General features: G+C 50.6%; 1 protein-coding gene across 1 annotated transcript in view; it reads left to right on the forward strand.

Annotated features, from left to right (window-relative positions):
* Positions 1-22,999, forward strand: part of Dop1b (DOP1 leucine zipper like protein B) — a 101,227-nt gene extending 78,228 nt beyond the window's left edge. The window contains exons 27-37 of the mRNA XM_051150281.1: positions 7,401-7,545; positions 11,281-11,363; positions 12,256-12,365; positions 12,458-12,604; positions 14,166-14,227; positions 15,319-15,447; positions 17,852-17,988; positions 19,309-19,361; positions 19,901-20,062; positions 21,186-21,315; positions 22,733-22,999. Coding sequence (XP_051006238.1) covers positions 7,401-7,545; positions 11,281-11,363; positions 12,256-12,365; positions 12,458-12,604; positions 14,166-14,227; positions 15,319-15,447; positions 17,852-17,988; positions 19,309-19,361; positions 19,901-20,062; positions 21,186-21,315; positions 22,733-22,969 — 1,395 coding nt within the window. The 3' untranslated portion in view covers positions 22,970-22,999. The remainder of the gene's footprint in view (positions 1-7,400; positions 7,546-11,280; positions 11,364-12,255; positions 12,366-12,457; positions 12,605-14,165; positions 14,228-15,318; positions 15,448-17,851; positions 17,989-19,308; positions 19,362-19,900; positions 20,063-21,185; positions 21,316-22,732) is intronic.
* The last annotated feature ends 2,910 nt before the right edge of the window (positions 23,000-25,909 follow it).

Genomic DNA, 25,909 nt, shown 5'->3' on the forward strand with positions numbered 1-25,909 from the left:
GGAGATGGCTCAGTGATTAAGAGCCCTGGCTGCTCTTGCAGAGAACCCCTATGGCAACTCACAACTGTCGGTGGTATCTCCAGTTCCATGTGTGATCTGGCACCCTCTTGTGGCCACCAGTGGCACTGCATACATTTGGCACACAGATATACTTGCAGGCAAATCACACTAAAATAAGAATGAGAATCTATAAGCTCTTCATTGCCTTAAAATAGGCAGCATGTTGTTCCAGGGGTTCCAGCAGGCAAGTAATAGAAGTTGCTTTTCTAGATGAAGGGAGACGAGAAATCAAACCGTGAGAAACCCGGTTATCAGTTATTCTCTGTACAGGAGTAGAGGGACAAAACACATTAACAGCGAAACCCTGGAGCTTGTTGTTGAGCATGAGGTTACTCACTGTCGAAGCTTAAGCACAGAGTGATTTCACACTCCCCGAGGATGTTTGTGGCTTCTTCCTGCTTTCCGGGAGGGCGTGGTAGCAGCCTGTCCTGCAGAGTGGTGAGTGAGCTGCCTCTGGAGCCCTCGCTGTAAGGCTAGGCTATGAAGCCTACCACTGCCTGCACAAAAAGAAGACAGTGCCATACATACTTGAGTTCACTTATAGTTTTGACCAAAACTAAGGGGAGAGAAATTCTCCTGCCTCTGCCCTCCCCACACCTAGCTGCCAGGTTTAGAAAGGACAGGAAAAAAGCCAGGAGATAGTACATGCCACTTACATGTGACCTCGCTCACTGTAGCCTGGACAGAGTTGTTCTCCTGGCAGGGACAAGGGCTCTCGGCTGAGCTCTGGTCCTCCCAACACATTTCTCCAGGTAGCTGCAAGTGCAAAGTCACGTTTGGAAAGCAGGTCCTGGTTACCTGGCCTGCATTACAATTGCCCTGGTTTCTTGTGCGCTCCTCAGTCCCAAGCGGTTTGGAACTCGGTGGCATCCTGGTAGCTGTCACTACATAGGCGCTTGGAGTCTCTCAGGAAATTAATAAGGATCTAAGCTGCTCACTCTAGAAGGTCAAAGCACCTTTAAAGAGCAGTGCTGAGGACCGCAGGAGCCAAAGCTGGAAGCTAGTGAGTGTCTCCCCCTAGTGGCGTGATCAGTAACGCGCAGAGAGCACTGGATCACGGGTTGGTTGGTTGGTTTTTAGTAGGGTATTTCCGTCTTGGCGGCTTTCCCCTACCTCTGAAGACATCACTGATGTGATGAACCAGTCATTTTTGGTCTCTTCTGGTGATAGAGAGTAAAGAGAAGTGGCTTTTATGTTTCCTTGGAATCCACTTAAAGTGACAGCATTGTAGAACAAAAGTTACCCTCCTGCAGAATTGTGACATGGCATAATTAACATTTAAATTACCCTGTAACACAAGTAGCCACTGCAAAACATAGCTCTCGCTGCAAAGGGAATTGGAGTTTATTCTGAGCTAAATATGAGTGGCCGTGCCCCGAAGCATGGGTTTCGGTAGCTGTGAATAACACATCCCAGCTCCAGAAGCAATTGATGGACTTCGACTGTCACAGAACGTGACCGCCATAGAGCAAGGCCTGCTCAGTAGTCAGGGGGGCAGGTGACCGGCAAGCCAGCGCCTCCGCTCTAGGCCAGAGGCTCGCCAATGAAGTGCTGGGCTTTTCGGCTGGTTTTGTCTGAGAGTTTAAAGGATGTTAAATCAGGCAGAGGTGCGGAGGTGACTGGCTGCTACTGACCCAAAGGAGCTGCATCTGCAGCCTTCTAATTCTCCTCGCTGTCAGCGTCTAAGGAGTGTGTGGCTGGTTCTGGGGACGAAGCTCAGCTCCCTCAGAATACACTATAGAGTGCTGTCGGGGGTAGGAGAGTCGGATCAAGAACACGTGTTGTCCTTGCAGGGGACCCAAGTTTGGTTGTCAGGACCCACGTGGTATCGCTCAACCATGTGTAGCTCCAGATCCAGGGAGTGTAATCCCCTTTTCTGTCCCTGTGGGTGAGAAAGCAGGCACTTCCACAGCTGTCTTCAGAGTGGCTCAATATCACCACTAAGCTATATCATCACCAGTCGCCAAATCCCTTCAAAAAGTCCCCATCATCCCTGATCACTCTCTCTCTCTCTCTCTCCTGTGCTCCCCGCCCTCAATGTCCCACTCTGAGATGGCCTTTCAATCCCCCTCCCCTAATAAATCTGTTGCATGGTGTGACCTTGGTGGCATACCTTGGCCCAGACCTGCTGAAATAGTCTTTCACTAAATCCTAACACTATGGGAATCAGGCACACATGGTGCACACACATACATGTAGGCAAAACGCTCATATACATAAAAGTAAATTTTTTAAATTTTAATGAATTCTCTGTTAAGAGTCCTTTTAGTCTGGTGGTGGCAGCATATGCCTTTAATTTTGGCACTCGGAAGGCAGAGGCAGGCAGAGAAACTTTGTCTTGGAAAACCAAAAACAACAACAAAGTCCTTTTATATAACCCGGGGTGTTGGTACTAGTTTTTAATGCCACCACCACCAACAACAACGAAAACCCAATAAATACCACTTAACCACAATCCTCTAGAATTCAGTTTATTGTGTGACTGTTTCCTGAGGAAGTGAACACACATCCCAGATAGGAACCACCAATGACAGATCAAAGGAAGGATCCTCCAAAGTCCAACCTGGGGAAACAGTGCATTTTACTGGGGGACTCACAGGAACAGAAGTGTCTCAAAGGCATCACCAAAGCCCACCCCAGCATGAGTGGCAGCTGGGAAAACTGAGAACCTGGTGCGTACTGCACAGGCTGCGGGCGGCTCAGGTGTTGCTGAGGGCCTCTTCCGTGGCCTCGCAGCTTGCTGGGCTCTGGCTCTTCCTGGCAGCGTGGCTGACTGAGCTGCTAGGCGGTTCATCTTTTCTGTCTCTTGACAACGTTTTGTCCAAGGCCAGTGAGCCGCTAGCATCAACTCTAAAGTGACACCATCAAGAATTGTTCATGGTTACCAGAGTCTTCCCAGAAGCCATCAGGCCTGGCTTTGGGTTAGCATGGTTGCCCACATTAAGAGAAAACTGAAGTAATATATTTATGTAAACCAGTAAGTGGATTTACTTGCAATTTGGCTAAAAGTAAGTGGAGAGACATTCCTAGTTGCTTCCACCTTGGTACACCAGAGCAATGGTGTGCATTCTAGAAAGGGTGGGGCCACAGCCCTCAAATGCACCCAGAGATTGAGCTGCGAGCCCAGTTACTGAGGTAAGCCTCTTGGCACAGCCCAGGGCTCTGGAGGCCACCCACTTTGGCTCCTAGCGTGGCCCAACTACTGGAAACCAAAGCTGGAAGAGACCATTTTTAAAAGCAGATGCCAATTTTTAGGGCTTTACACAGTACTGTGGCATAACTGGGGTCTTTTTGTTATTAGTTTTGGTTTTCATTTTTTGTGACAGTGTTTCTCTGTGTAGCCTTGGCTGTCCTGGACTCACTTTGTAGACCAGGCTGGCCTCGAACTCAGAGATCTGCCTGCCTCTGCCTCCCGAGTGCTGGGATTAAAGGTGTGCGCCACCATGCCTAGCTCTGGTTTTAATTTTGTTGGTTGCTTTACAATGCGAGGGGAGAGGGAATTGGAATCCAGGGCCGTGTGCATGCTGGGAAAGCACTCCTGGTCCAGGAATGTATAATTTTTGCTTTAACAACTAAAACGGTTTTTTAAATTAGAGTAACCAAATCTGTAGGGCTCAGTCCCCAACCAGTGCCAGCGGAGGTTCTCCTGCTTCTTTCAGTGTGACAGTGTGACTTCAGTGTGACAGTGTGACTTCAGACAGAAGCCTTGTGGATGTGTCTTTGAACACGGGGTCCTGGAGGCTGGTGGTGCCATTCAGAAGATGGTGGAACCATTAGGGGTGGGAGCCTGTCCTGAAGAAGTGTGTCACTGACAGAGCCTTAGGGCTCCATGGCCAGGCCTGCGCGTTCTGCTTTCCTCTCTGCTTCCTGAGGTGAATGAAGTACGCCCATCTAACTCCGCATGGCTGCCATGTAAGAATTAGTCCTTCAAACTGTAAGCCAGAGTTACCCCTGTTATAATAATGATTAAGATGCCACCGCACGCCGGGTGTGGTGACGCACGCCTGTAACCTCAGCACTCAGGGAGGCAGAGGCAGGCCCGGTCTACAGAGTGAGCTCAGCACAGCCAGGGCTACACAGACACAGAGAAACCCTGGGGTGGGGGTGGGGGTGAAATGCCACCACAACAGTTCTGGTATAAAGGCTTATTATGGGGAAGGGGAGGGAAGAAAGAGGGAAAAGAGGGGTACCCATGACAGAGAGACAGAGTGAGTGAAACAGAGAGAGAGGGAGACAGAGAGACAGACAGATGGTGAGGAGAGCTGTCAGGTCCTTTTTATGGGGCCCACACCTGGTGATGACGTCAGAGGTTTCTAGGCCCCTAAAAGGCGTGCTGGGGGACTGCTTCTATGCTGACAGCCCCACCCAAACCTGGTGTCGTTCCTTTTCAGATGTTTGGTCACAGCAATGAGAAAAGAGACTACTAGAAGCCCCGTACAGCTAAGCTCAGCCACTGGTCCCACTACACGAGCCAAAAGGGCCAATGAAGGGCTCCACAGCCCCAGGTTGTCCTCAGAGCCCTGGCAGGCACCTCAGGGTTAAGTAGAGCAGTAATGGAGGCCCAGGCAGGAGATGCTCATGGCTGTCCTGGCTAGGGTGTGGTCTGCCTGTGGTGTCAGCACTGGTTCTGTGGGAGGGATTGCTGTCCTCAGTGGGGGCCACTGTCTGGTTCTGATGACATTACTGCCATTATGGTTTGGAATCCATTGCTTAGGGGTAGTTTGAGGCCCATGTCAGTTCATCAACTGGCATCTGGAGGAAGAATGAATAGGCTCATGCAGAGCCGCAGAGGGGCAAGATGGGAGAGATGCTGTGACTGGCTGACACCTCAGATGAGATCACTGCAAGATGAAGTTATAGCATGTCAGTGTAGGTTATTGGAAGCACCTCTCGGCCGCCATGAGGGCTTGAGGGGCGGGGGGAGAAGAGGAGGAGAGATACAGAGAGAGGAGAGAAAGGGTGGGGAGCCAAAATATCTGGACTATATATTGAAGGGAAGCACCTGCCCCTGGGCTGGAAAGTTCAGGGTAGAGGGTGAGGTATGTCAGCCAGGCCCTGCAGCAGGTAGGGACCAAGGGATGCTGGGAGAACCTGGGAGGCCAGTCTACTTTGGTGTGGTCTGAAACCCAACAGCGACCTTGTCAGAGCAAAATGGAAGGAGGTAATGAATTAGCTGCAGATCTGCAGCGTTCCAGTGTCCACCATCACGGGGAGTTCACCAGCCCTGTGGAATCCATAAAGTAGGCACGGCTGCTTCTGGGAACGTCATTTGACACTAAGGTTAAGTTCTCAGATGTTTGCACAGCTGCTCTCCGTTGGTGACACGTGCAGTAGTGGTATCTACTGGGGCTTTCTGTGAGTCTAGCTACTGACCTAAAATCTTCCTTCTTTTTTGAGGGGGGGGCTTGCCGACTCCTTTAAGGGCTTCTAAGGGAGTCCTGTCTGTGGCTACGTGACTCTAACTGGGATTGGCAGGTGCTCCTGGAGGCTACATGACTCCAGCCTAGGCTTTTTAACCATTGGGGCCCTCTCAGTACCAGGTATCACAGCCTGGCCCTGCGTGCTGTGTGGCTGAGGCTGACCTTGAACTTCTGATCCTCCACCCATCAGTCCTCCAGGATGTGCTCTGCCAACTGAGCTACAACTCCAGTGTGTGTTTGCGTGTGCATGTGTGTGTCTGTGTGTGTGTGTGTGTGATTTCTCTCTTTGTTGCTTTTGGGTTGTTATAGGGGATTTTTAAGATTTTATTTATTTATTTAATGTATGAGTGCTCTATCTGCATGTGCACCTGCCTGCCAGAAGAGGGCATCAGAAAGACAGGGTTTCTCTGTGTAGCCTTGCCTGTCCTGTAACTCACTCTGTAAACCGGGCTGGCCTCAAACTCACAGAGAGATCCACCTGCCTCTGCCTCTGCCTCTGCCTCTGCCGGAATTAAAGGCGTGCGCCACCACACCTAGCTGTGTTTCTCCTTTTTAATTTTGTTGTCATTATTGTTTATTTCTCCTTTTTGGAGTCTATTGTTTGTGTGTGTGTGTGTGTGTGTGTGTGTGTGTGTGTGTTCGTGTGCACACATTCAAAGGCCAGAGGAGGCTATTGGTGTCTTCTTCTGACACTCTCTTGCCTTACTCCCTTGAGGCAGGACCTCTCGCTGGACCTGGAGCAGGACTGGCCTCCAGCGAGGCCCAGCTGTCTACACCCTGCCAACGCTGGGCTCACAGGCCCCTGTGTGGGCACTGGAGTTTTGAACTTAGACCCTCATGTTTGCCCAGTGCTCTTGCCCTGACCCTGGCCAGCCTCCTGTCTGGTGACACTTCTAGATGTAAATGGCTTCACCCAAAAGAGCCAGCTTATTTATTTATTTGTGCTTCTTATTACTATTAAAAGATATATTTCTCATGCAAATAGAAGACTATATAGCACTTTATTTTAAAGACATGCTTGTTTAAGGTAGAGTCTCATTGTGTCCCTGACTGAATATTCTCTCTGCCTACCAAGTGTTCAAACATGCTCTGCTGCACACAGCTTGCTTTACAAAGACCTTAATTGGCTTTATTGTGGTTGTAGAATAGGGCTGCACTTCATCCCATAAAATAGAGTGTGTGTCCCAGTGAGCTGAGCTGAGGACTCTGGTTCTGCAGACAGAGAGAGGCTGAGGAAAACAAAGCTGAAGGGTAGAAACCACTGCAAAGGCTCTCCTCCTCAGGAGTGGAAGGGAGGCAGGACGGCAGCATGCAGTTGGTTCCTGTGGCCTTGCTTCCGCGTGAGGACGATGGCAGAGGGAGCGTCGGCACCACGCCAGTGAGCAGAGTTGGGCACGAGTGCTCGGCTGGGCGGGTAGGGCTAACCCAACAGCTTAGCACACAGGGCGGCGTCCTGCAGTTTTCACTTTACACCGCCATACAGCATGGTCCAGGAGAACCAGGAGGTCGGTCTTCTTCATCCGTCCTGCTGACTCCCGAGCTCTGTGCTGTGTGTCTGTCAGCTGGTCGCGAACGGCAGTCATTAGCCCCATATGCTAAGTGCAGACTTGAAGTGTGGCTGGTCAGAATCAGCATACCATAAGTGTACAATACACACAGGTGTGCACAGTCTGTGAAGGAAAAAGCTTCAGAGTCGCAATAGTGATTATGTCGTTCATACTTTATGCTTTTAGGTAGAGAACCTATTATTAAAATCTGCCATCCCAGCTGCTCTTTGCCTCACGGCATGGCTCACTGGGAGTCTAAAGGCGCAGCACTGGCTCATGCGGTAGCCTGTGGCCTGTTTATATCGGACCCTCCTGTGCGCCTGAACTTCCCTTCTCCTCAACTAAGTCCTGTTTGCTTCTGCTGGCTTTCCAGGAAATCACTCAAAAAATCCTGGAAGCTGTAGGGACCATTGCTGGCTCCTCCTTGGAGCAAACCAGCTGGCTCAGCAGAAACCTAGAGGTGAAAGCCCAGCCTCAGGTCGCTCTGGACGAATCCGACGCCGAAGACGATGTGCACGGTACGTGGGGGGAGCAGGGTTGGGAAGAAACGCCTCGGCCAGCGGTCTGAGTTTGGGGTTTTAGGTTGGTTTTGGTTTTGGTTCTAGTTTTTTGAGGTAAGGTTTCTCTGTGTAGCCTTGGCTGTCCTGGACTTGCTTTGTAGACCAGGCTGGCCTCAAACTCACAGTGATCCTCCTGCCTTTGCCTCCCAGAGTGCTAGGATTATAGGCACTGGGCTCTGAGTTTTGTTTTTGTTTTTGTTTTGTTTTGTTCAAGACAGGGTTTCTCTCTGTGTAGCTCTGGCTGTACTGGACTCACTTTGTAGATCAGGCTGGCCTCGAACTCACAGGGATCCCCCTGCCTCTGCCTCCTGAGTGCTGGGATAAAGGCATGCGCCACCACGCCGGGCTGAGTTTTGTTTTTAAGTAGAAGTTTTCTATTGACTCTTGTCGACCTATGCAGATCTGTGTCTTTGAGACCTGAGATCTGAAGACCTGAAAGAACGGGGCGGACTACAGTCTGAAGCCATGGTCCGCATGACGTCAGTTTCCGTGTGCTTTTTACATGAGTGTGACAAAGAAAGCAATGATTCAAGGAAGCTTGCTTGAGTTCAGGAAAACAAGTACATAATGTCAGTAAAAGCACATACTAACTACTGACAAAGCAGCCCTCTCTCGGGACAGAGCAGCTTAAACACAGTTGTCTGGCGCGTACCATAGATTAGATCTGGGAAAACACAAAACCAAGGCACAAGGCCAGATCCAGACTCAGGGCACACTGACCAGACTGAGTTCTATATCTCTGATCTGACATCCATCAAGAACAAACATGTCTTATAAACTGAAGGTAAATCTTTGTCAGGAGGCACGAAGTCACATCCGAGAACAGTGCGGGGGACAGAATACGGCTGAGGTAAAGGCCCTCTGCCTTTTCCATGGAGCCATCCTCACAGGCCGCTAAGGCTTTGACCACTATGCTGTGGGGAAGGGGAGATGCTAATGACCCTGATTATGATCACCTCACACTTTAGACATCAGAACATCAGGTGTACTCTCCAGTATGCACCGCTTTTCCCTGCCGGTTATCCTGGGAAGAGCTTCGGGAGGCGTGGAAAGTGAAAGCCCACATCTGAGCACACTGCCTTTAGCCTGTTCATGGGCCCAGTCCACCCCAACCCGGAAGCCATGTGCTTGTCAGCTGTGACTGCACCTGCTCATGCCTGTTTTATATGTTTTTTTAATCAAAAATAATTTTTTCAGATAATACATTCAGATCGTGGTTTCCTCTCCTCCTCGTGGTCCTCCTGCGGCCCCACAAGCCCTCAAGCCCTCACTTCTGCGCAGCCCGGGCTGTAGGCACCTTTGCCCGCCAATCAAGGATAATTTGGGAGGCAAGGGTCATAGAACATCATTTTGGATACGTAAGAATTTGCTCGTGGAGCCGGGCGTGGTGGCGCACGCCTGTAATCCCAGCACTCAGGAGGCAGAGGCAGGCGGATCGCTGTGAGTTCGAGGCCAGCCTGGTCTACAAAGTGACTCCAGGACAGCCAAGGCTACACAGAGAGACCTTGTCTCAAAAAACAAAACAAAACAAAACAAACAAAAAAAAGAATTTGCTCGTGGGACAGTAAGGATCTTGGGGGAACAAGCAATTAACATTTGAATACATAGTGTCTCCAGATCAGCCCCGCCACCACCTGTTCTGCAGTTACTGTTTTACACACCCTACTGGGTTGTCACTCGTGTGTGTGTGTGTGTGTGTGTGTGTGTGTGTGTGTGTGTTCGGAGCTGAGCACGTGGGACTGGATAACATAGCAGGTGGCTCGTTCCCGGTTTCTCCCTCTCCTGGCAGCTGTGGGTTGCTTGTAGCTCCTCATCCAGGGGTAGGGCCTGGAGACGTTCCCTCTGTGTGACTGACACGTCCAGGGTGCGGTTGTGCAGGGTTTGGGGCCACCATATGGTTGAGGTTTTGTGCGCACAGCTCCCCAGGCATGTGTGCAGCAGGTGTTCCGGTCCTCTGCTTCTTACAGTCTTTCCACCTGCTCATCCACCGCGTCACCCCAGCCTTAGGCGAAGGAGCTTTGTCACGGATGTAGCAGTTGGGACTGTGCACTCCACCAACACTTCCTGCCTGTGTTTTGACCAGTTTGGACCTTCTTATAGTAGCCTTTGTTAAGGAGACATCACAGGGAGGTAGAAATGGCGTAAATACGGTCCTCGCACAGAATTCTCAAAAAAAAAAAAAGTGTAACGTTTAATCGACTATTAAAGGTCAGCAAGTGGCTGTATAAGGGAGGGCGGGTGTCAGGCAACGACGATTTTATTCGACAGGAAGGATGCATTCAAGAGAGCTGTGTACAGCAAGGTGACTATTTAAGGACAAGGTATAAAAGGGCAGGGAGGTCTCCTATGCTGTGTGGATTGGACACATTAATGATGAGCTCTGAGTCACCAGTGACGCATGCATGTCACGTGACAGAAGAAATAGGAGCACTCCCCTTTGGAGTCCCTTAAGTGAGAGCGAGTCCGGCTCTGACTTCTCTGAGCCATGCTCTTGTGTTTCCATCTTCTGTGCTGTACATCTGGACGTGTGCCTGCCCAAGGCCGTGTGTGAGTCTGCGTGTGTGCCTGCCTGAAGGCCGTGTGTGCGTCTGAGTGTGTGCATGCCGGAAGGCCATGTGTGACTCAGTCCCTGTGTCTGTCTGACTTAGTGTGACTGTGTGTCACACAGCAATGGACTTGCCTCTGTATTTATTCAACAGCTAGGAAGCATCGCATGGGACAGGAACGGGATACCTCAAAGAACTCCTTAGCCAGTTCGGCAAGGGATGAGGTTGCTGGCTCCAGTTAGCCCTAACTGACCCAGATACCACATCCCTGCTGCTCAGCCAACAGCCGCCAGTGCACAGCCATTGTAGACGCTTGCTCTCAGCTTATGTCTTCACTGCCAGTTGAGCCAAAACGCTGTTGGAAGATGGACTCGGGACTTAGAGACCAGAACCCTGGCTAGTCCCCCAAAGGGCTTGGAGGCAGTGAGCTGGTGCTGGGGTACTTGATCCAAACACTTACGTTCTTTGTCCTAGTTAGAGACAGCTGGGAAGAGGAACCCCAGTTGAGAAAATGCCTCCATTTGGCTGTAGGCAAGTCTGTAGGACATTTTCTTTCTTGTTGTTGGGTTTTGTTTGTTTGTTTTGTTTGTTTGTTTTGGGGGGGTTGTTTTTTGAGACAGGATTTCTCTGTACAGCCCTGGCTATCCTGGAACTTGCTCTCTAGACTAGGCTGGCCTTGAACTGACAGAGATCTACCTGCCTCTGTCTCTGGAGTGCTGAGATGAGAGGCGTGCTCCACCACGCCCCAGCTGACATGATTGATGTACGAGGGCTGGTGCCATCCTGGGATAATGATCTAAAATTGTGTAAGCAAGCAGGCTGAGCAAGCCACAGGGAGCAAGCCAGTCAGCAGCCCTACTCCAGAGTCTCGGCTTTGTGCCCTGCCTCCAGGTGACTGCCCTGACTTCCCTTCATGGCTGATGACAGCTGTAAGCTGCAGGGAACTTTCGCCTCCCCAGGTTGCTTTTGGTCATGATCTTTAGTTCTCACAGCAGTGAATAGAAACCCACCTTGCCCATCCTTCGAGGTTGGAGTTAGACACTAAAGCAGGTGCTGACGGTACTGCCTGCAGTTAGAGCGAAAGCGCCTTGGGGGAGGGAAGTGGTAACTCCCCTCAGAGCTAAGCATATCCTCTTTCTGTCAGCAGATGCTGCTGTGGCCTCCTCGGCAATGGTGTCAGCTTCTGCCCCGTCCATCTACAGCGTGCAAGCGCTCTCTCTCTTGGCAGAGGTAAACACGCACCTGACCTGTGGTCCCTTGTGGAAAAGCTTACTGACCTGAGTCATTTTAAAGGCACGTATTCGTGTTGGATGCCAAGTAGGCTCCACCCTTCTGACCTTGTATTAGTCAGCCTCCTATTGCTGCAACCAAATGCCTGAGAAATTCATTCTAAAGGAAGGAAAAGTCTGCTTGGCTCACGTTGTTAGAAGGTTCCACCCAGTCTGGTTGGCTATATTACTCTGGGCTATGGTGAGGCCCAGCTTCGTGGGGAGCATGTGGAGGCACACAGCTCTCACTTGATGGTGGTCAAGAAGCAAGGACACACTGTCTGGGAGCTTCCTCCCCCAGTGAGGCCTCTTTGAGAAGTACCATAGTCTCCAACACACACAGACCTTTGGGTGACCTTCTAGATCAAGTTAGAATAGGAAGTGGAAATTTTGATGGCCATTTCAGAAATCTCTTGTTTCCTTTGTTTAGGGGGTGATGGTGCTGGAGGTATTTGTTTGTTTGGTTTTTTTTTTTTTTTTTTTTGGTTTTGTTTTTTGAGACAGGGCTTCTCTATGTAGCCCTGGCTATCCTATGTAGACCAGGCTGTCTTTGAACTCACAGCGATCCCCTGCCTCTGTCTCCCAAGTGCTGGGATTAAAGGCATGCACCACCGCCACTTGCCATCTCTTGTTTTCTTTTTCTTTCTTTCTTTCTTTCTTTTTTTTCTGTGCATTGGTATCTCGCCTGCATGGATGTCTGTTTGAGGGTGTTGGATCCCCTGGAAGTGGAGTTACAGACAGTTGTGAGCTGCCATGTGGGTGCTGGGAATTGAACCTGGGTCCTCTGGAAGTGCTCTTAACCACTGAGCTGTCCCTTCAGCTCTGTTTCTTGTTTTCTGCCTCATTTCTTTTAGGTTCTGGCTTCTCTCCTGGACATGGTTTATCGAAGTGATGAGAAGGAGAAGGCAGTGCCGTTGATCTCCCGTTTGCTGTACTACGTCTTTCCTTACCTGCGCAATCACAGGTGACGTCAGCATCCCACCCACGTGCAGAAACATGTCCTCTGAGAAGTAAACTGGGTGGTTCTCTTTGACCCTGACCCTTCTCTTCCCTTAGTGCATACAATGCTCCGAGCTTCCGAGCCGGCGCCCAGCTGCTGAGCTCCCTGAGTGGCTATGCCTATACCAAGCGGGCATGGAAGAAGGAAGTACTCGACCTGTTCTTAGACCCCGCGTTCTTTCAGATGGATACTTCTTGTGTTCAGTAAGAAAGGCTGTTTCCAGAAGCATGTGCTCTCTAACCCCAGGCCGCCGGAGGCAGAGGCAGGCAGATCCCTGAGTTCCAGGCGGGGCAGCCAAGGCTACACAGAAAGTGTGTCTTGAAAAATAAAACCAGCAAACATCAAACCATGTGCTCTGAATCTTCGGTGCTTGGGTTTGCACAGCCCTCGGTGCTGAAGTGAAGGTGGAGTGATGGTGTCACCTCAGCTCTTTGCATGTCCTCCTCGTGGGCACTCACATTGGTGCTGACAGGATGTTATGTCCCTCAGGACACTGAGACTCTAACTAGACCAGGAGAACCTGTCCTGGTGAAGGACAAGATGGAAGGGGCAGGAACCTGTTTATCTTACCTATAAAATGCTCAACCAGCGTAGAGATTAGAGGCCACAGAGGCTCGGGTAGTATCTCGGCCTGGCTTCCTGGTTCAGGAACTCTGACAGGATGGAGGGCAGGACGTGGACACTGCAGGGAGATAGGACATCGATAGCACATGACACTGAGCAAGGTGTTCTGTGCCTTTTGCTCAATGCCTCCTCCAGCCCAGGTTTCCTGGTATGTGTGCATGTGTGTGTGCATGCGTGCCTGCGTGTGTGCACAGGTGGAAGCTACAGCCTCACTTCAGGTACCTTTCTCAGTCACTCTCCACCTTATTTTTTAGACAGGGTCCCTCACTGAAACCTGGCTGTCCAGCAGGCCCGAGGAATCCCCCTGCCTCTACCTTGCCAGCACTGGGTCATGGGCAGGCACCGCCATACACTGAGATTCAAACTCAGGTCTTCGTGTGTGTGTGGCAAGCATTTTACCAACTCGGCCACCTTCCTAGTCCTTACACAGGCCTCTTTATTTACTTTTAATATTTATTTCCTTATTTTATGTATATGACGCTGTATGTGTAGACCTGCCTCACAGAAGAGGGCATCAGATCGCATTACGGATGGGTGTGAGCTATCCTGTGATTGCTGAGAATTGAACCCAGGACCTCTGGAAGAGCAGTCAGTGCTCTTAACCAATGAGTCACCTCTCCAGCCCCAAATAGGCCTCTTTAACCCCCCCACTTCCCCCACCCCCTTTTTCAAGACAGGATTTCTCTGTGTAACAGCTCTGGCTATTCTGGAACTTACTCTGTAGACCAGGCTGGCCTGGAACTCACAGAGATCCACCTGTCTCTGCCTCCCAAGTGCCAGGATTAAAGGAGTGTGCCACCACAGCCCGGCCTTAAAAAACCCCATGGTCCCCATCTCCACAGTGCTGGGGTCGCAGGCCCCGTGGTCCCCCATCTCCACAGTGCTGGGGTCGCAGGCCCCGTGGTCCCCCGTCTCCACAGTGCTGCAGATGCAGGCGTGAACATCTAGGCCTGGCGGCTGCACACGTACCAGGGTTTGTGCCCAGGTCCTCGTGTTTGCACAGCACGTGCCTTCCGCGGAACCATCTCTCCAGCCCTCACAGCAGCTTTGGTAGCTCTTACAGGGACATGTTATTTTCTCGATGCTTTTAATCAAATTATCATCAATTGCATGTTTAATTTTGCTTTTCTTCTTACCCAGCTGGAAGTCCATTATTGACCATCTTCTGACTCATGAGAAAACAATGTTCAAGGATTTAATGAGTAAGTTCCAAGCTAATCGTCACACTTGTGGTGCCCTCGTAATCAGCTTTTACCACATCAGACATTTTTTTTAATGGGTCTCTCTATGTAGCCCTGCCTGTTCTGGAACTTGGTATAGAACTCAGAGACAGCTGTGTGGCTCTGCCTCCCCAGTGCTAGGATTAAGGGCGTGCGCCACCATGCCCTGGCACGTCAAACAAGTAAGATGCCGAGTGCAGAGCTGAGGGTGTGTGGATTTCCCGAGGACTATGAGGACTACGTTAGTCCCCCAGCCCAGTCTGTTGGCCTCGGCTGCCCTATGTTTCACAGCTGTGAGTAAAGGTGCTGCTGCAAGCTTTTGGCCACAGCTTGACGCCTTTTGTTCAAGGTCTTAAGTCTGCCTTAGTTTATTAAGCATACCTCTAGTTTTTGTTTAGTGTTTCGAGACAGGGTTTCTCTGTGTGGCCTAGGCTATGCTGGACTCACTTTGTAGACCAGGCGACCTCGAACTCACAGAGATCTTCCTGCCTCTGCCTCCCGAGTGCTGGGGTTATAAGTGTGCGCCACCACGCTTGGCGCATACATCTAGTTTTTCAGGCAGGGTCTTGCTCTGTAACTCTGGCTGCCTTCACACTCTCAATCTTCCAACCATGGCCTCCAAATGCCAACATTCCAGGCCAGCACTGCCCAGCTTAGAAGGCAGTTTTTACACCCCTGGTCTTTCCCGACTCCCCAACATTGTGTGTCATTAATGAAATGAGTGGAATTTTTTTGTTTTGTTTTGGGGGGCAAATTGGGTTTGGTGGTTTGTCATTTGGGTTTTGTCATTTTGTTTCCTTGAGAAGGAGTCTTGCTCTATGGCCCAGACTTCCTGAAACTCATTATGTAGCCCAGACTGGCTTCAAACTCTTGGCAATCCTGGTGTCATAGCCTCTCGGGGATTATAGGCCTGAGCCGCCCTTCCTGGCTGAGATGGCTATGGTTGCTGTCGTCAGAGAAGGCTCTGGCTCCTCCAAGGGAGGAGAGAGCGTCACAGACTGAGTCCCATTATCCCTCCCCCCCCCACCCGCCCGCAGTCCCCACACAAGTGACTGAGTGTGCTCACTCTCCAGACATGCAGAGCAGTTCCCTCAAGTTCTTCTCTGGCACGGAGCAGAAGGCCATGCTGCTACGGCGTCAGGCCTTTGCCGTCTTCAGCGGTGAGCCCGACCAGTACCACCTCTACCTTCCCCTGATACAAGGTAAGAGCCAGCCGCAGGCTGCCCTGCCCCGCCCGCTAGCGCCAGGAGCCGCTGTGCTGGGTGTTTTATGAACAGAAAAGTCTTGGCTCACAGTTCTGGGAACCCTGAAAGCCCAGGGCTTGGATGTGGCGAGGGACTTTTTGCCACATCTGCCCTGAGAATGAGCATAACAGAGACCAAACTTGTCCCTCCTACTGGTACCAAACCCCCTCATGTGGGGCTAAATACCTCTAAGTGGGAGGTGTGTGCTGTGCTCCAGGCCTGTCAGTCTGAGCACTCTTCCTCTTCCCATGGGGCTGCAAGTGCTGTGCAGAAGCTGTGCTTTGCTTAGGTTGGAAACCTTCTTACTGTAGTGTGCCATGATGGCAGGATTAGATATGTGAGCCTGCATATATACATGCCTGTACTATTCAGTAGACAAAAACTTAATTATATTGCCCCAAAAAGTAAATAAAAGTGCACAGCAGCCTCTCTCCAGCAGGGGTGAGCATTTCGAGCAACCAGCTCTGAGGAGTCATTCCACTGAGAGGGGATGAGAGCCAGGTGGTGTGATAACACAAACCTCATCTATATATCACACACGTACCCACACATGGGTACCACACGTGTAGTGTGACGGTTACAGTGTGGCGGCTAGAGGGGGCGGCTGGCACCTAAAAGAAGCATCTGCTCTTCTACGAGACCCGAGCTTGGCTCCCAGCACCTATATCAGGCACCCAACACCTGCCTGCAACTCCAACTCTGGCGTTATCCAGCGCCCTCTTCTGGCCTCTTGGGTGCCTGCACTGATGTGCACATACAGACATACACAACATTAAACTTTTTGATTTTCAAGACAGGTTTCCATGTAGCCCTGGCTGTCCTGGACTCACTTTGTAGACCAGCCTGGCCTTGAACTCACAAAGATCTGCTTGTCTCTGCATCCCGAGTGCTGGAATTTCAGGCGTGTGCCACCTCACTCAGCTCACAGAGTTAAAATGAATAAAAACAAATCTTTTTTTTTTTCTTTTTTAGAGGCGGGAGAAATGAGAGCTAGGGTGCTGTGAGAGGGATGTTGAGGGAGCAGACAGAGGGGGACCCTCTTTAGAATGATTTCCAGAGCAAATCCAACAACAAAGGAAAGGTTAGCTTTAGAAGGAGTATTTTTTGGGGATGGTGCTGGTGGGAAACTTCATATTGCGTGATTCAACATAGTGTATATGACAAGGAGTGGGGGGGCCACGTTCTAATCAGGGTTATAAATCAGAGGCTGCTGATAAGCAGCACACGGCCAGTGCCTTGACCCTGAGTGTCTGCTGTCCTAACAGGGCAGCCTGGACTCTACCGCTAGAGTCCTTCCCTCCTGGTTGAAAGCAGCGTCAAGCAGCCCTGAAGGAGATTGTGGTGCACAGAGGCTGAGCTCGGGTGCTCCCACTGTGAAAGGTGTGCAGTGCTCCGGTCATCGGCTGCATGACAGTGAGATGAGACTCATGGCGTGGGGACTGCAGTGAGACTGTGATCAGTCATCACTATCTAGAGGACAGGTGGAAAAGGCAGGCACAGCGGCACGCTGAAAAGGCTGCAGCAGGCTCTCAGTGGTGAAGGCTAGCCTGGGCTACATAGCAAGACCTTGTTGTGTGTTTATGGCACAAACACATTCTCGTTACCTTCCCCCCATCTCCCAAGAGTCTCATATAGTCCAGGCTGGCCTCCAGCTCTCTGTGGATGACAGGTGTGTACTAACCATGCCTATTTTATATGGTGTAAAGGAAAAAACCAAGGGCTCCATGCATGCTAGACAAGCACTGGACTGACCAAGCCACATCCTCTGCCCTCCCCTCCTTTTTATATTTTTTAAAGATGGGGTAGCTTGGTATGGTAGTGTACATCCCAGCACTCTGGGAAGCGGAAGCAGAGGGATCTCTCTGAGTTCAAGGCCAGCTTTGTCTACAAAGGGAATCCAGGACAGCCAAGGTTACACAGAGAGAGACTGTCTCAAAAAAAAAAAAAAAAAATGACTAGGAGGAAGGAAGAGGAGAAAGCAGCAGCAACGAGGCACAGTGGCACCTTTAACCCCAGCACTTGGAAGGCAGAGACAGGTGGATCTCTGTGAGTTCAAGGCCAGCCTGGTCTACAGAGTAAGTCCTGGACAGCCAGGGTTACAGAGAGAAACCCTGTCTCAAAAACCAAACAAACAAACAAATAAAAGAGACAGAGACAGACAGATAGACAGACAGAAGGAGTAGAGGTCACTCTATAGCCTGGCTAGCCTGGAACTCACTCTGTAGATCAGACTGGCCCGCATCTACCTGGGATGACAGGGGTATGTGGCATGTGCAGCCAGGACTCCTTTGAATACTGGGTTGTCGTCAAATGTCACAGTTACGATTTTATGTGTGACTTCTCTAAAATCTTCTTTCCCTAGAGCGCCTGACAGACAACCTCAGAGTTGGACAGACATCCATGGTTGCTGCGCAGATGTTTCTTTTTTTCAGAGTCCTGCTGCTGAGAATCTCTCCCCAGCACCTGACCTCATTGTGGCCAATCATGGTCTCTGAACTGGTGAGTGCAGCCGCCTCAGGGTGAGGCAGGGTTGGCATGTTGAAAAATGCTATTGATTTTTCTTTCTTCTTTTCCTCCTTCCTTCCTTTCTTCCTTCCTTCCTTCCTTCTTATTTATTTATTTATATTATTTTGGGTGGTTTTGGTTCTTGGTTTTTCAAGGCAAGGTCACTCTATGTAGCCCTGGCTGTCCTGTAACTAACTCTGTAGACCAGGCTGGCCTCTAACTACAGAGATCCATCTGCCTCTGCCTCCTGAACACTGAGATTAAAGGTGTGTGCCACCACTGCCCTGAAAAAATATATGTATGTTTGTTTGTTTGTTTGTTTGAGACTGGGTTTCTCTGTGTGCCCTTGGCTGTCCTATACTTGATTTGTAGGCCAAGCTAGCAACGAACTCATAGCGATCCACCTGCCTCTGCCCCTGCCCCTGCCCCTGCCTCTGCCCCTGCCTCTGCCCCTGCCTCTGCCCCTGCCTCTGAGTTCTGGTATTACAGTCATGCACTACCACACCCAACTGAAGAAATGTTTTTTCATTGTCATATAATATGCCACTCTGTGGGCATCTGACTTTATCTAAACATTGTTTGTAATCAGGTTGGTAGCACATAGTTTCTCTCACTAAAGGATGCTTTCTCTGTGGTCTGCCCCATTACCTAAGTGCCATTTTATATTGTTTGCTACTTTTCCTCTTGTTGACTTGTGCTGTTGGTGATCAAACCCAGGGCCTCCCCCCTGCTGGACTTACCTGGGCTCCAGCCTCCCACCCGCTCTGTCCTCCCATCCGCTCCGTCCTCCCATCCTCCCATCCGCTCTGTCCTCCCTGTCCTCCCATCCGCTCTGTCCTCCCATCCGCTCTGTCCTCCCATCCGCTCCATCCTCCCATCCGCTCCGTCCTCCCATCCGCTCCGTCCTCCCATCCGCTCTGTCCTCCCTGTCCTCCCATCCGCTCTGTCCTCCTTTCTGCTCTATCCTCCCATCCGCTCCGTCCTCTCGTCCTCTCCATCCTCCCGTCCGCCCCGTCCTCCCGTCCGCTCCGTCCTCCCATCCGCTCAGTCCTCCTGTCCACTCCGTCCTCCCATACGCTCCATCCTCCCATCTGCTACGTGCTTGGCTTGGTTTGGTTTGGTTTTTGGAGACAGAGTTTTTTCTCTGTAGACCAGGCTGGCCTCAGACTCAGAGATCCGCCTGCCTCTGCCTCCTGAGTGCTCAGTTAATGGTGTGCGCCAGGTGCCTGGCCGGCTAGTTTTCTATAGGTGGATAAATTTAAGTAAATGTGACCTCTCTCAAATAGTAACTGGAATGCACATTTTCTTCCTAAGATCCAGACATTTGTACAACTTGAGGAAGATCTGAAAGAGGAAGATGAGTCGAGGTAAGTGGTGAGCTCTGCGCTGCATGCTGGGAGGTGAGGCTGTAGACGCAGCAGCTGGCTTCCGCACCAGCTAGTCTGAAGACGTCTCCTATGTCTTTCCCAGAGGGTATGTGTGTGCATGTGTGCTTGCGTATTCATAGACACATATGCCCATGCAGTGTGAAAGGAAGCCTGCAGAGGGCATCAGACCTCCCGGAACTGCAGTCACAGGCAGCTGTGAGCTTCCCAGTGTAGGTGCTGGCAACCGAAGCTAGGTCCTCTAGAGGGGCAGCCAGGGCCCCGCTGCAGAGCCAGCTCTCCAGCACCCTCCTGTTTTTCAGACAGGCGCTAATATATCATCAGTGTGTCCAAATTGGCTTCCTAACTGAGGATGACTTTGAGTGAGTCCTCCTGCCTTCACACCCCCTCAAACAGGCGTCACTGCCCCGTGTGCTGACGAGTCATCAGCAGGGAAAGGCATCTTAAGGACTTTTCCTAAGCAAATGAAGTACAGAAGATGGGAATGAATGTATAACCAAAATTTCCCTTTGAATTTATAGAAACAGCAACAAAATAAACAGAGTGAAAGTCCCAGCTGCTGATGGGAACGGGCCTTCAGGTGCAGCTATGTCCCCGGGAGATCTCGCCATGTACCTCTCGGCTTGCAAATTCCTGGACACGGCGCTTTCCTTCCCACCCGACAAGATGCCACTGTTTCAGATGTAAGTCAGATGGGACCGCACAGCCTTTGGAGTCTGCGGCTCTCGCCCCTGTTGACATGTCACTTTCCTTTCATGTGCACTGTCTGGAGCAGACTGAGCAGACTTTCCCCAGCCAGCTGTGGCTTCATGGCATGGCTCACAGTCACATTTGTGAATTGTCTCCGTGGGCCTCAGTGTTTGTACTGTCTGCCGAGGTGGCCTTCGCTCCCAAGTGCCTGTGAACTGGGTCACTGTGGTCCTCACCGCGCCTCTCTAGCTGGAGTTGCCCGCTGTGGTTAGATGTGAAGGCTGTATCCGCTCCAGGTCACTTGGCCTGTTTGGCACAAGTTTCCCACAGGCATGCACAGCTGTTCCTGCATTGAGTTTCATGCCTGGCCCAACAGAGAGAGCAGCCATGGGTGAAACAGGTGTGCGTTCTCTCTGTCCACTGTTGTCATGTGGAAGAAGCCATGCTGAAAAGGCCACACACTGTATCATTCCATTTGTAGCTACTCTAGAAAACACACCCCCATAGGAAGGGGAACAGAGAGCAGCAGCTGCTGGGGCAGAAGTGGGGTTCAGGACACAGCTCTAGGGCAGTGAGAGTACACTGCCCCCTGCTGGTGGAGGGGAGCCTAGTGGAAAGGTGGATTTTGAGTGGTAGTTGCCAGGCTCTGCATAACCATATCGGATCTGAGGAAACCAGTTCTGTTCAATTTAGCTGCAAACATAAAAAAGCGGCCACTGTGAATGGTGACATTATGTATGGTCGCCAAAAGCTGGAGACAGCCTGCGTCCGTCAGCAACAGATGGGCAGACAGCATGCGGTTTATCCGTGTAATGAGACATCAGTCGGCTGCACCACGGTGGACTCCTGAGAATACGCTGTCCTCTGAGAGGCCTGCACTTCCCGAATGAGAAATGTACAGACAGCAAGGAGGTTAGAGGGGCCCTAGGGACTGAGCAGTAACAGCTGAGGAAAGCAGGACTTTGAGGGTTAATAAAACTTGGAAACTGATGGAGTTGTAGCTATCCATGCATCTATGAGAAGATTAAGCACTGAGTGTAAATTACATTGGCCAAACTGCAGCAACAGTTTCCCTGAGCTCCGCTTGAGTGTGCTGACCTTGTTTGTTCTCCGCAGTTACAGATGGGCCTTTGTCCCAGAAGTGGACACTGAGAACCCTGCCTTCCTGTCCGAGCTGGAGGAGAGTCAGCAAGAATGCAGGCCCCACACTGTCAGGGTTCTAGAACTTCTGAGACTAAAGTATGGGGTAAGTGCCTGCCTTTTAAAAATAATGTGGATGGCCAGATATGTGGCTCAGGCGTCGAGTGCTGGCCTGGCATGCACAGTGCCCTGGGTTGGATCCACGGCACTACGGAAACTGAGCCGAGTGGTGCACACCAGTAAGCCCAGCACTTGGGAAGTAGAGGCAGAAGGATCAGAGGTTGAGGGTCATCGGGCACATAGTGAGTTCAAGGCCAGCCTGGGCTAAATAAGACTCTGTCTCAAAAAAAATAGTAATAATAAATAAAATTATTATTATTATTATTATTATTAAGCTTATTATTAAGATTAATGTAGTAACAAAGTCCTTAAGTTGCTTGATTTTTTTTTTTTTAAGGGTTTCAAAATATCTTCTCTTAGTGTAAGACTTGGGATGGTTATAAGTTCCGTCCTCATTTTCTTGTGTGTCAATGACACCTCATTCAGTTGCTGGGAAGTAAGGCTTCCCAGGTAACAGTGATGTGGAAGCTGACTTTCTCCCGACATTGCTCTATGGTTCTGGGTCTAAGGAGAGGAGAAGCCTGCTAGGAGGAGTGGAAGAGCCTGGAGCTGGACTGAGCTAAGGATAAAGCCTGACAGACAGGATCATTGTGCTGGCCATGGGCTGACAGCCCTGCTGCAGGTGTGCACTGCACAGGTGTGCGCTGTGCAGTAGATGTGTGCTGTGCATGTGTGCACTGTGCAGTGCAGGTGTGTGCTGTGTAGTACAGGTGTGTGCTATACAGTACAGGTGTGTGCTGTGCAGTACAGGTGTGTGCTGTGCAGTACAGATGTGTGCTGTGCAGATGTGTGCTGTGCAGGTGTGCGCTGTGCAGTACAGGTGTGCGCTGTGCAGTACAGGTGTGCGCTGTGCAGTACAGGTGTGTGCTGTGCAGATGTGTGCTGTGCAGTACAGGTGTGTGCTGTGCAGTACAGGTGTGCGCTGTGCAGTACAGGTGTGCGCTGTGCAGGTGTGTGCTGTGTAGTGCAGGTGTGTGCTGTGTAGTGCAGGTGTGTGCTGTGTAGTGCAGGTGTGTGCTGTGCAGGTGTGTGCTGTGTAGTGCAGGTGTGTGCTGTGCAGGTGTGCACTGTACAGTGCAGGTGTGTGCTGTGCAGGTGTATGCAGTGCAGATGTGTGCTGTGCAGTACAGGTGTGTGCTGTGCAGGTGTGTGCTGTGCAGTACAGGTGTGTGCTATGCAGGTGTGTGCTGTGCAGGTGTGTGCTGTGCAGTACAGGTGTGTGCTGTGCAGGTGTGTGCTGTGCAGTACAGGTGTGTGCAGTACAGGTGTGTGCTGTGCAGGTGTGTGCTGTGCAGGTGTGTGCTATGCAGGTGTGTGCTGTGCATGTGTGCACTGTACAGCTGTGTGCTGTAGGCATCTCAGTGCCAGCCAGGTCACTTGGGTGGCTTTGGGTCTTTTTGCAGGAAACTGGCACTTCTGATGAGACTGCCAGGAAGAAAGAGTTTCCTCTTTTGCGCCGACATTCCATTTCCTGCATCCGGCAGCTGATGCCATTCTTCCAGACCTTAAACTGTGCTTTCAAAACCCAGAGCCACCTGCCTGCAGGTGTGCCGGAGTTCCCTGTCACAGACAGCCCCCGGGTCCTGCGTCACCTGGAGGAGTGCGTGGAGTGTGACTTCCTAGAGCATCCAGAGTGTTAGTGCCCTGGGAGAGCTTCTTCACCCAGCTCCCCGCCGCTGATGAGCACAGCGTGCTCTGTAAAGAGGAGGGGAGCTGAGGACCAGAGCCAACTCTGCTGCAACCCTCAGAGACCGTTCAGGTGTTTTCTGTTCAGCAGCCAAACATGCCTCTCTTAAATGCCTTGTAATATAGTTCAGTCCCAGTTTGTGTTTCTTCCTCCGTTTATGTAATGGAAATAAATTAATATATCATTGAACCACGCAAGACTGCCTGCCATGTGTAAAGAGTAAGGCCTTTTCTTTACTGAAGTAAATGCGTAGGTCTGCCTCTGCTATTTCTCTAAAACTTTAAGCAAGCTGTTTATTGGGCTGGCAGGATGCCAGGCTGGCAGAGATAATCAAATAAAATGTTGTTGTTTTTTTTTTTTTTTTTTTTTTTTTTTTTTTTTTTTTTGGTTTTTCGAGACAGGGTCTCTCTGTGTAGCCTTGGCCATCCTGGACTCACTTTGTAGACCAGGCTGGCCTCGAACTCACAGCGATTCGCCTGCCTCTGCCTCCCGAGTGCTGGGATTAAAGGCGTGCGCCACCACGCCCGGCTATAAAATGTATTTTTAAAGTTAATAAGAAGGGGGTACTGACAAGATGATTTTGTGGGTCCAGGAGCCTGCCTCCAAGCCCAGTGATCTGAGGTGAGCCCCACCACCCACGTGCTGGAAGGGAAGACCCCACTCTGAAAATTGTCCTTGACTTCTGTACCGTGCAATTCAGTGTACACATAACTTAAAGGAGTTAAGAAGTTTGGTTGTTTTTTTTTTTTTAGTAAGGTTATCAAAATTGTTACTTTTAACATTTCACACAAATGGCCTTTAAAGTACTTGCTTTGGTACTATAATTTGATTTTTTTGTTTGTTTGTTTGTTTGTTTGAAACTTAAAAAAAAAAAGTAATAGCCCAGTGTGGGGATACAGCTGTGTCAGGAGAGTGCTTGCTGGGTATCCACAGAGCATGTGACTCCTGTAACTGCAGCCCTCCGGAAGTGCAGGCACACGCACCCTCGGTTCCGTAGCAGGCCTGCCCTCAGTGGAAGGGCTAGCCCGCCTGAGCACCTCAGTGCATCTCTGTGGTGTGCTCGAGTCTTGCCCACTGAAATCACACTTGTATAAGGAGCGCGTGGTTTCAGACACTGACAGTTGGAACCCTAGTTGGTGCTCTGGCGGCTCCCTTTGCTGTCTGCTCCGTCAGATCTCCTGCCGCTCTGCTGACGCTGCTGTGTATTAAAATAATCCTTTTGGCTTGGCGGCATCAGGTCTCCCGCGCCCAAGCCTCACTGTCTTCTGCCAGCTGCCTTACTTATGTCCTGGCGTGGAGCCACGTCTAACTCTGCCAGTGAGTGCCATGCGCCTGCCTGCTGACACTTTTTAGGCAAGAGCAGAGTGTCCCCTCCAGACTTCATGAGGCATGCTGTTCTCCTAGACATCAGAGCCTCGGCCTCCTGTACACTAAGATCTGTGAGTTTTACCAGCACTGTGTGTAAGTTAAAGGTCAGCGTGTCATGTAGGTTCATGGGCTTGAACTCCAGCCACCAGGCTTGGCAGCAGGCGCCCTTACGCACGGAGCCATCCTGCTTGTGCTCCCTTATATCTTCCTCCTCCTCCTCAGTAAAAAAATAATTTATGTCCTTGGTCTCAACATAGGACTGTGGCTCCCAGGACCTCTAGTCTGCCTAAATAAGTTGAAAATTATATCTCTGAAATACATCTAAGCCCGACATGGTGATGCACGCTTTTAATCCCAGCACTTGGGAGGTAGAGACAGGCGGATCTCTGAGTTCAAGGCCAGCCTACAAACTGAGTCCAAGACAACCAGAGTTGTTGTAACACAAATAAACCCTGTCTCGGGGGAGGGGGGATTTTTTTTCAGTCGCTAAAGACTGTAAATATAAAACTGTAAGGTATGTGACTCACACTTGCTTATCCTTGGAGGTACATAGGATTCAAAGTATGAGGAAATAGCCCCACCTTGCTTAATAACCAGTGTCACATCACAGTCAAAACCTCTAGCAAAAATCAGGTGTCGGGGTTCATGCCAGAGGATCACTGGCAGCCTGAGCCACATAGTGAGTTACTGTGAGACTTAGTCTCACAGGAAACAGGGTGGGGTGATGGCTTACCCTTAAAACCCAGCATTTGTGAGGCTGAGGCAGAAGAATTAAGTGTGAAGACCTGTTTTAAGAAAAAACTGGGCTGGTCGTGGTGGTGCACACCTTTAATCCCCGCACCGAGGAGGCAGAGGCAGGTGGATCTCTGAGAGTTCAAGGCCAGCTTGGTCTACAAAGCAAGTCCAGGACCACTAGGGCCTCACAGAGAAACCCTGTCTGGAAAAAACAAAAAGGAAAAAGAAAAAACAAAAAACAGAGGCGGAAGAGACACCTTGGCTCTTGTACGTAGATTCAATTCCCAGCACACTCATGGTGGCTTACAAATGGTTGTTTGCTGTTCCAGAGGATCTAGCACCATTCTCACGTCTCCCTGGGTACAGATACACATGTGATGCACAGATACACATGAGGGCACACTACAGAAAGAAACCCCTGGGCTGGGGCCAGCGAGACAGCTCCGCTGGGAAAGCTGCTTGCTGCCCAGCATGATGACTTGAGGTTACTCTCTAGCATCCAGATGGTGGAAGGAGAGAGCCGGCTCCCGAAAGCTGTCCTCTGACCTCATGTGTATGCAGTGGTGGGACTGCCCACGCACGTGTGTGTGTGTACATACATATACACACCTACACACACAATGAATAAATATAAGAAATGCACCAGGTATGGTGGCACACGCCTGTTCTCAGAACTCAGATGACAGAGGCAGGCAGATCACTGTGAGTTCAAGGCCAGCCTAGTCTACAAAATGAGTCCTGGACAGCCAAGGTTCACAGAGAAACCCTGTCTCAAAAAAAAGAAGAAAAA

The sequence above is a fragment of the Acomys russatus genome, chromosome 8, assembly GCF_903995435.1.
Source record: "Acomys russatus chromosome 8, mAcoRus1.1, whole genome shotgun sequence".
Taxonomy (NCBI): Eukaryota; Metazoa; Chordata; class Mammalia; order Rodentia; family Muridae; genus Acomys; species Acomys russatus.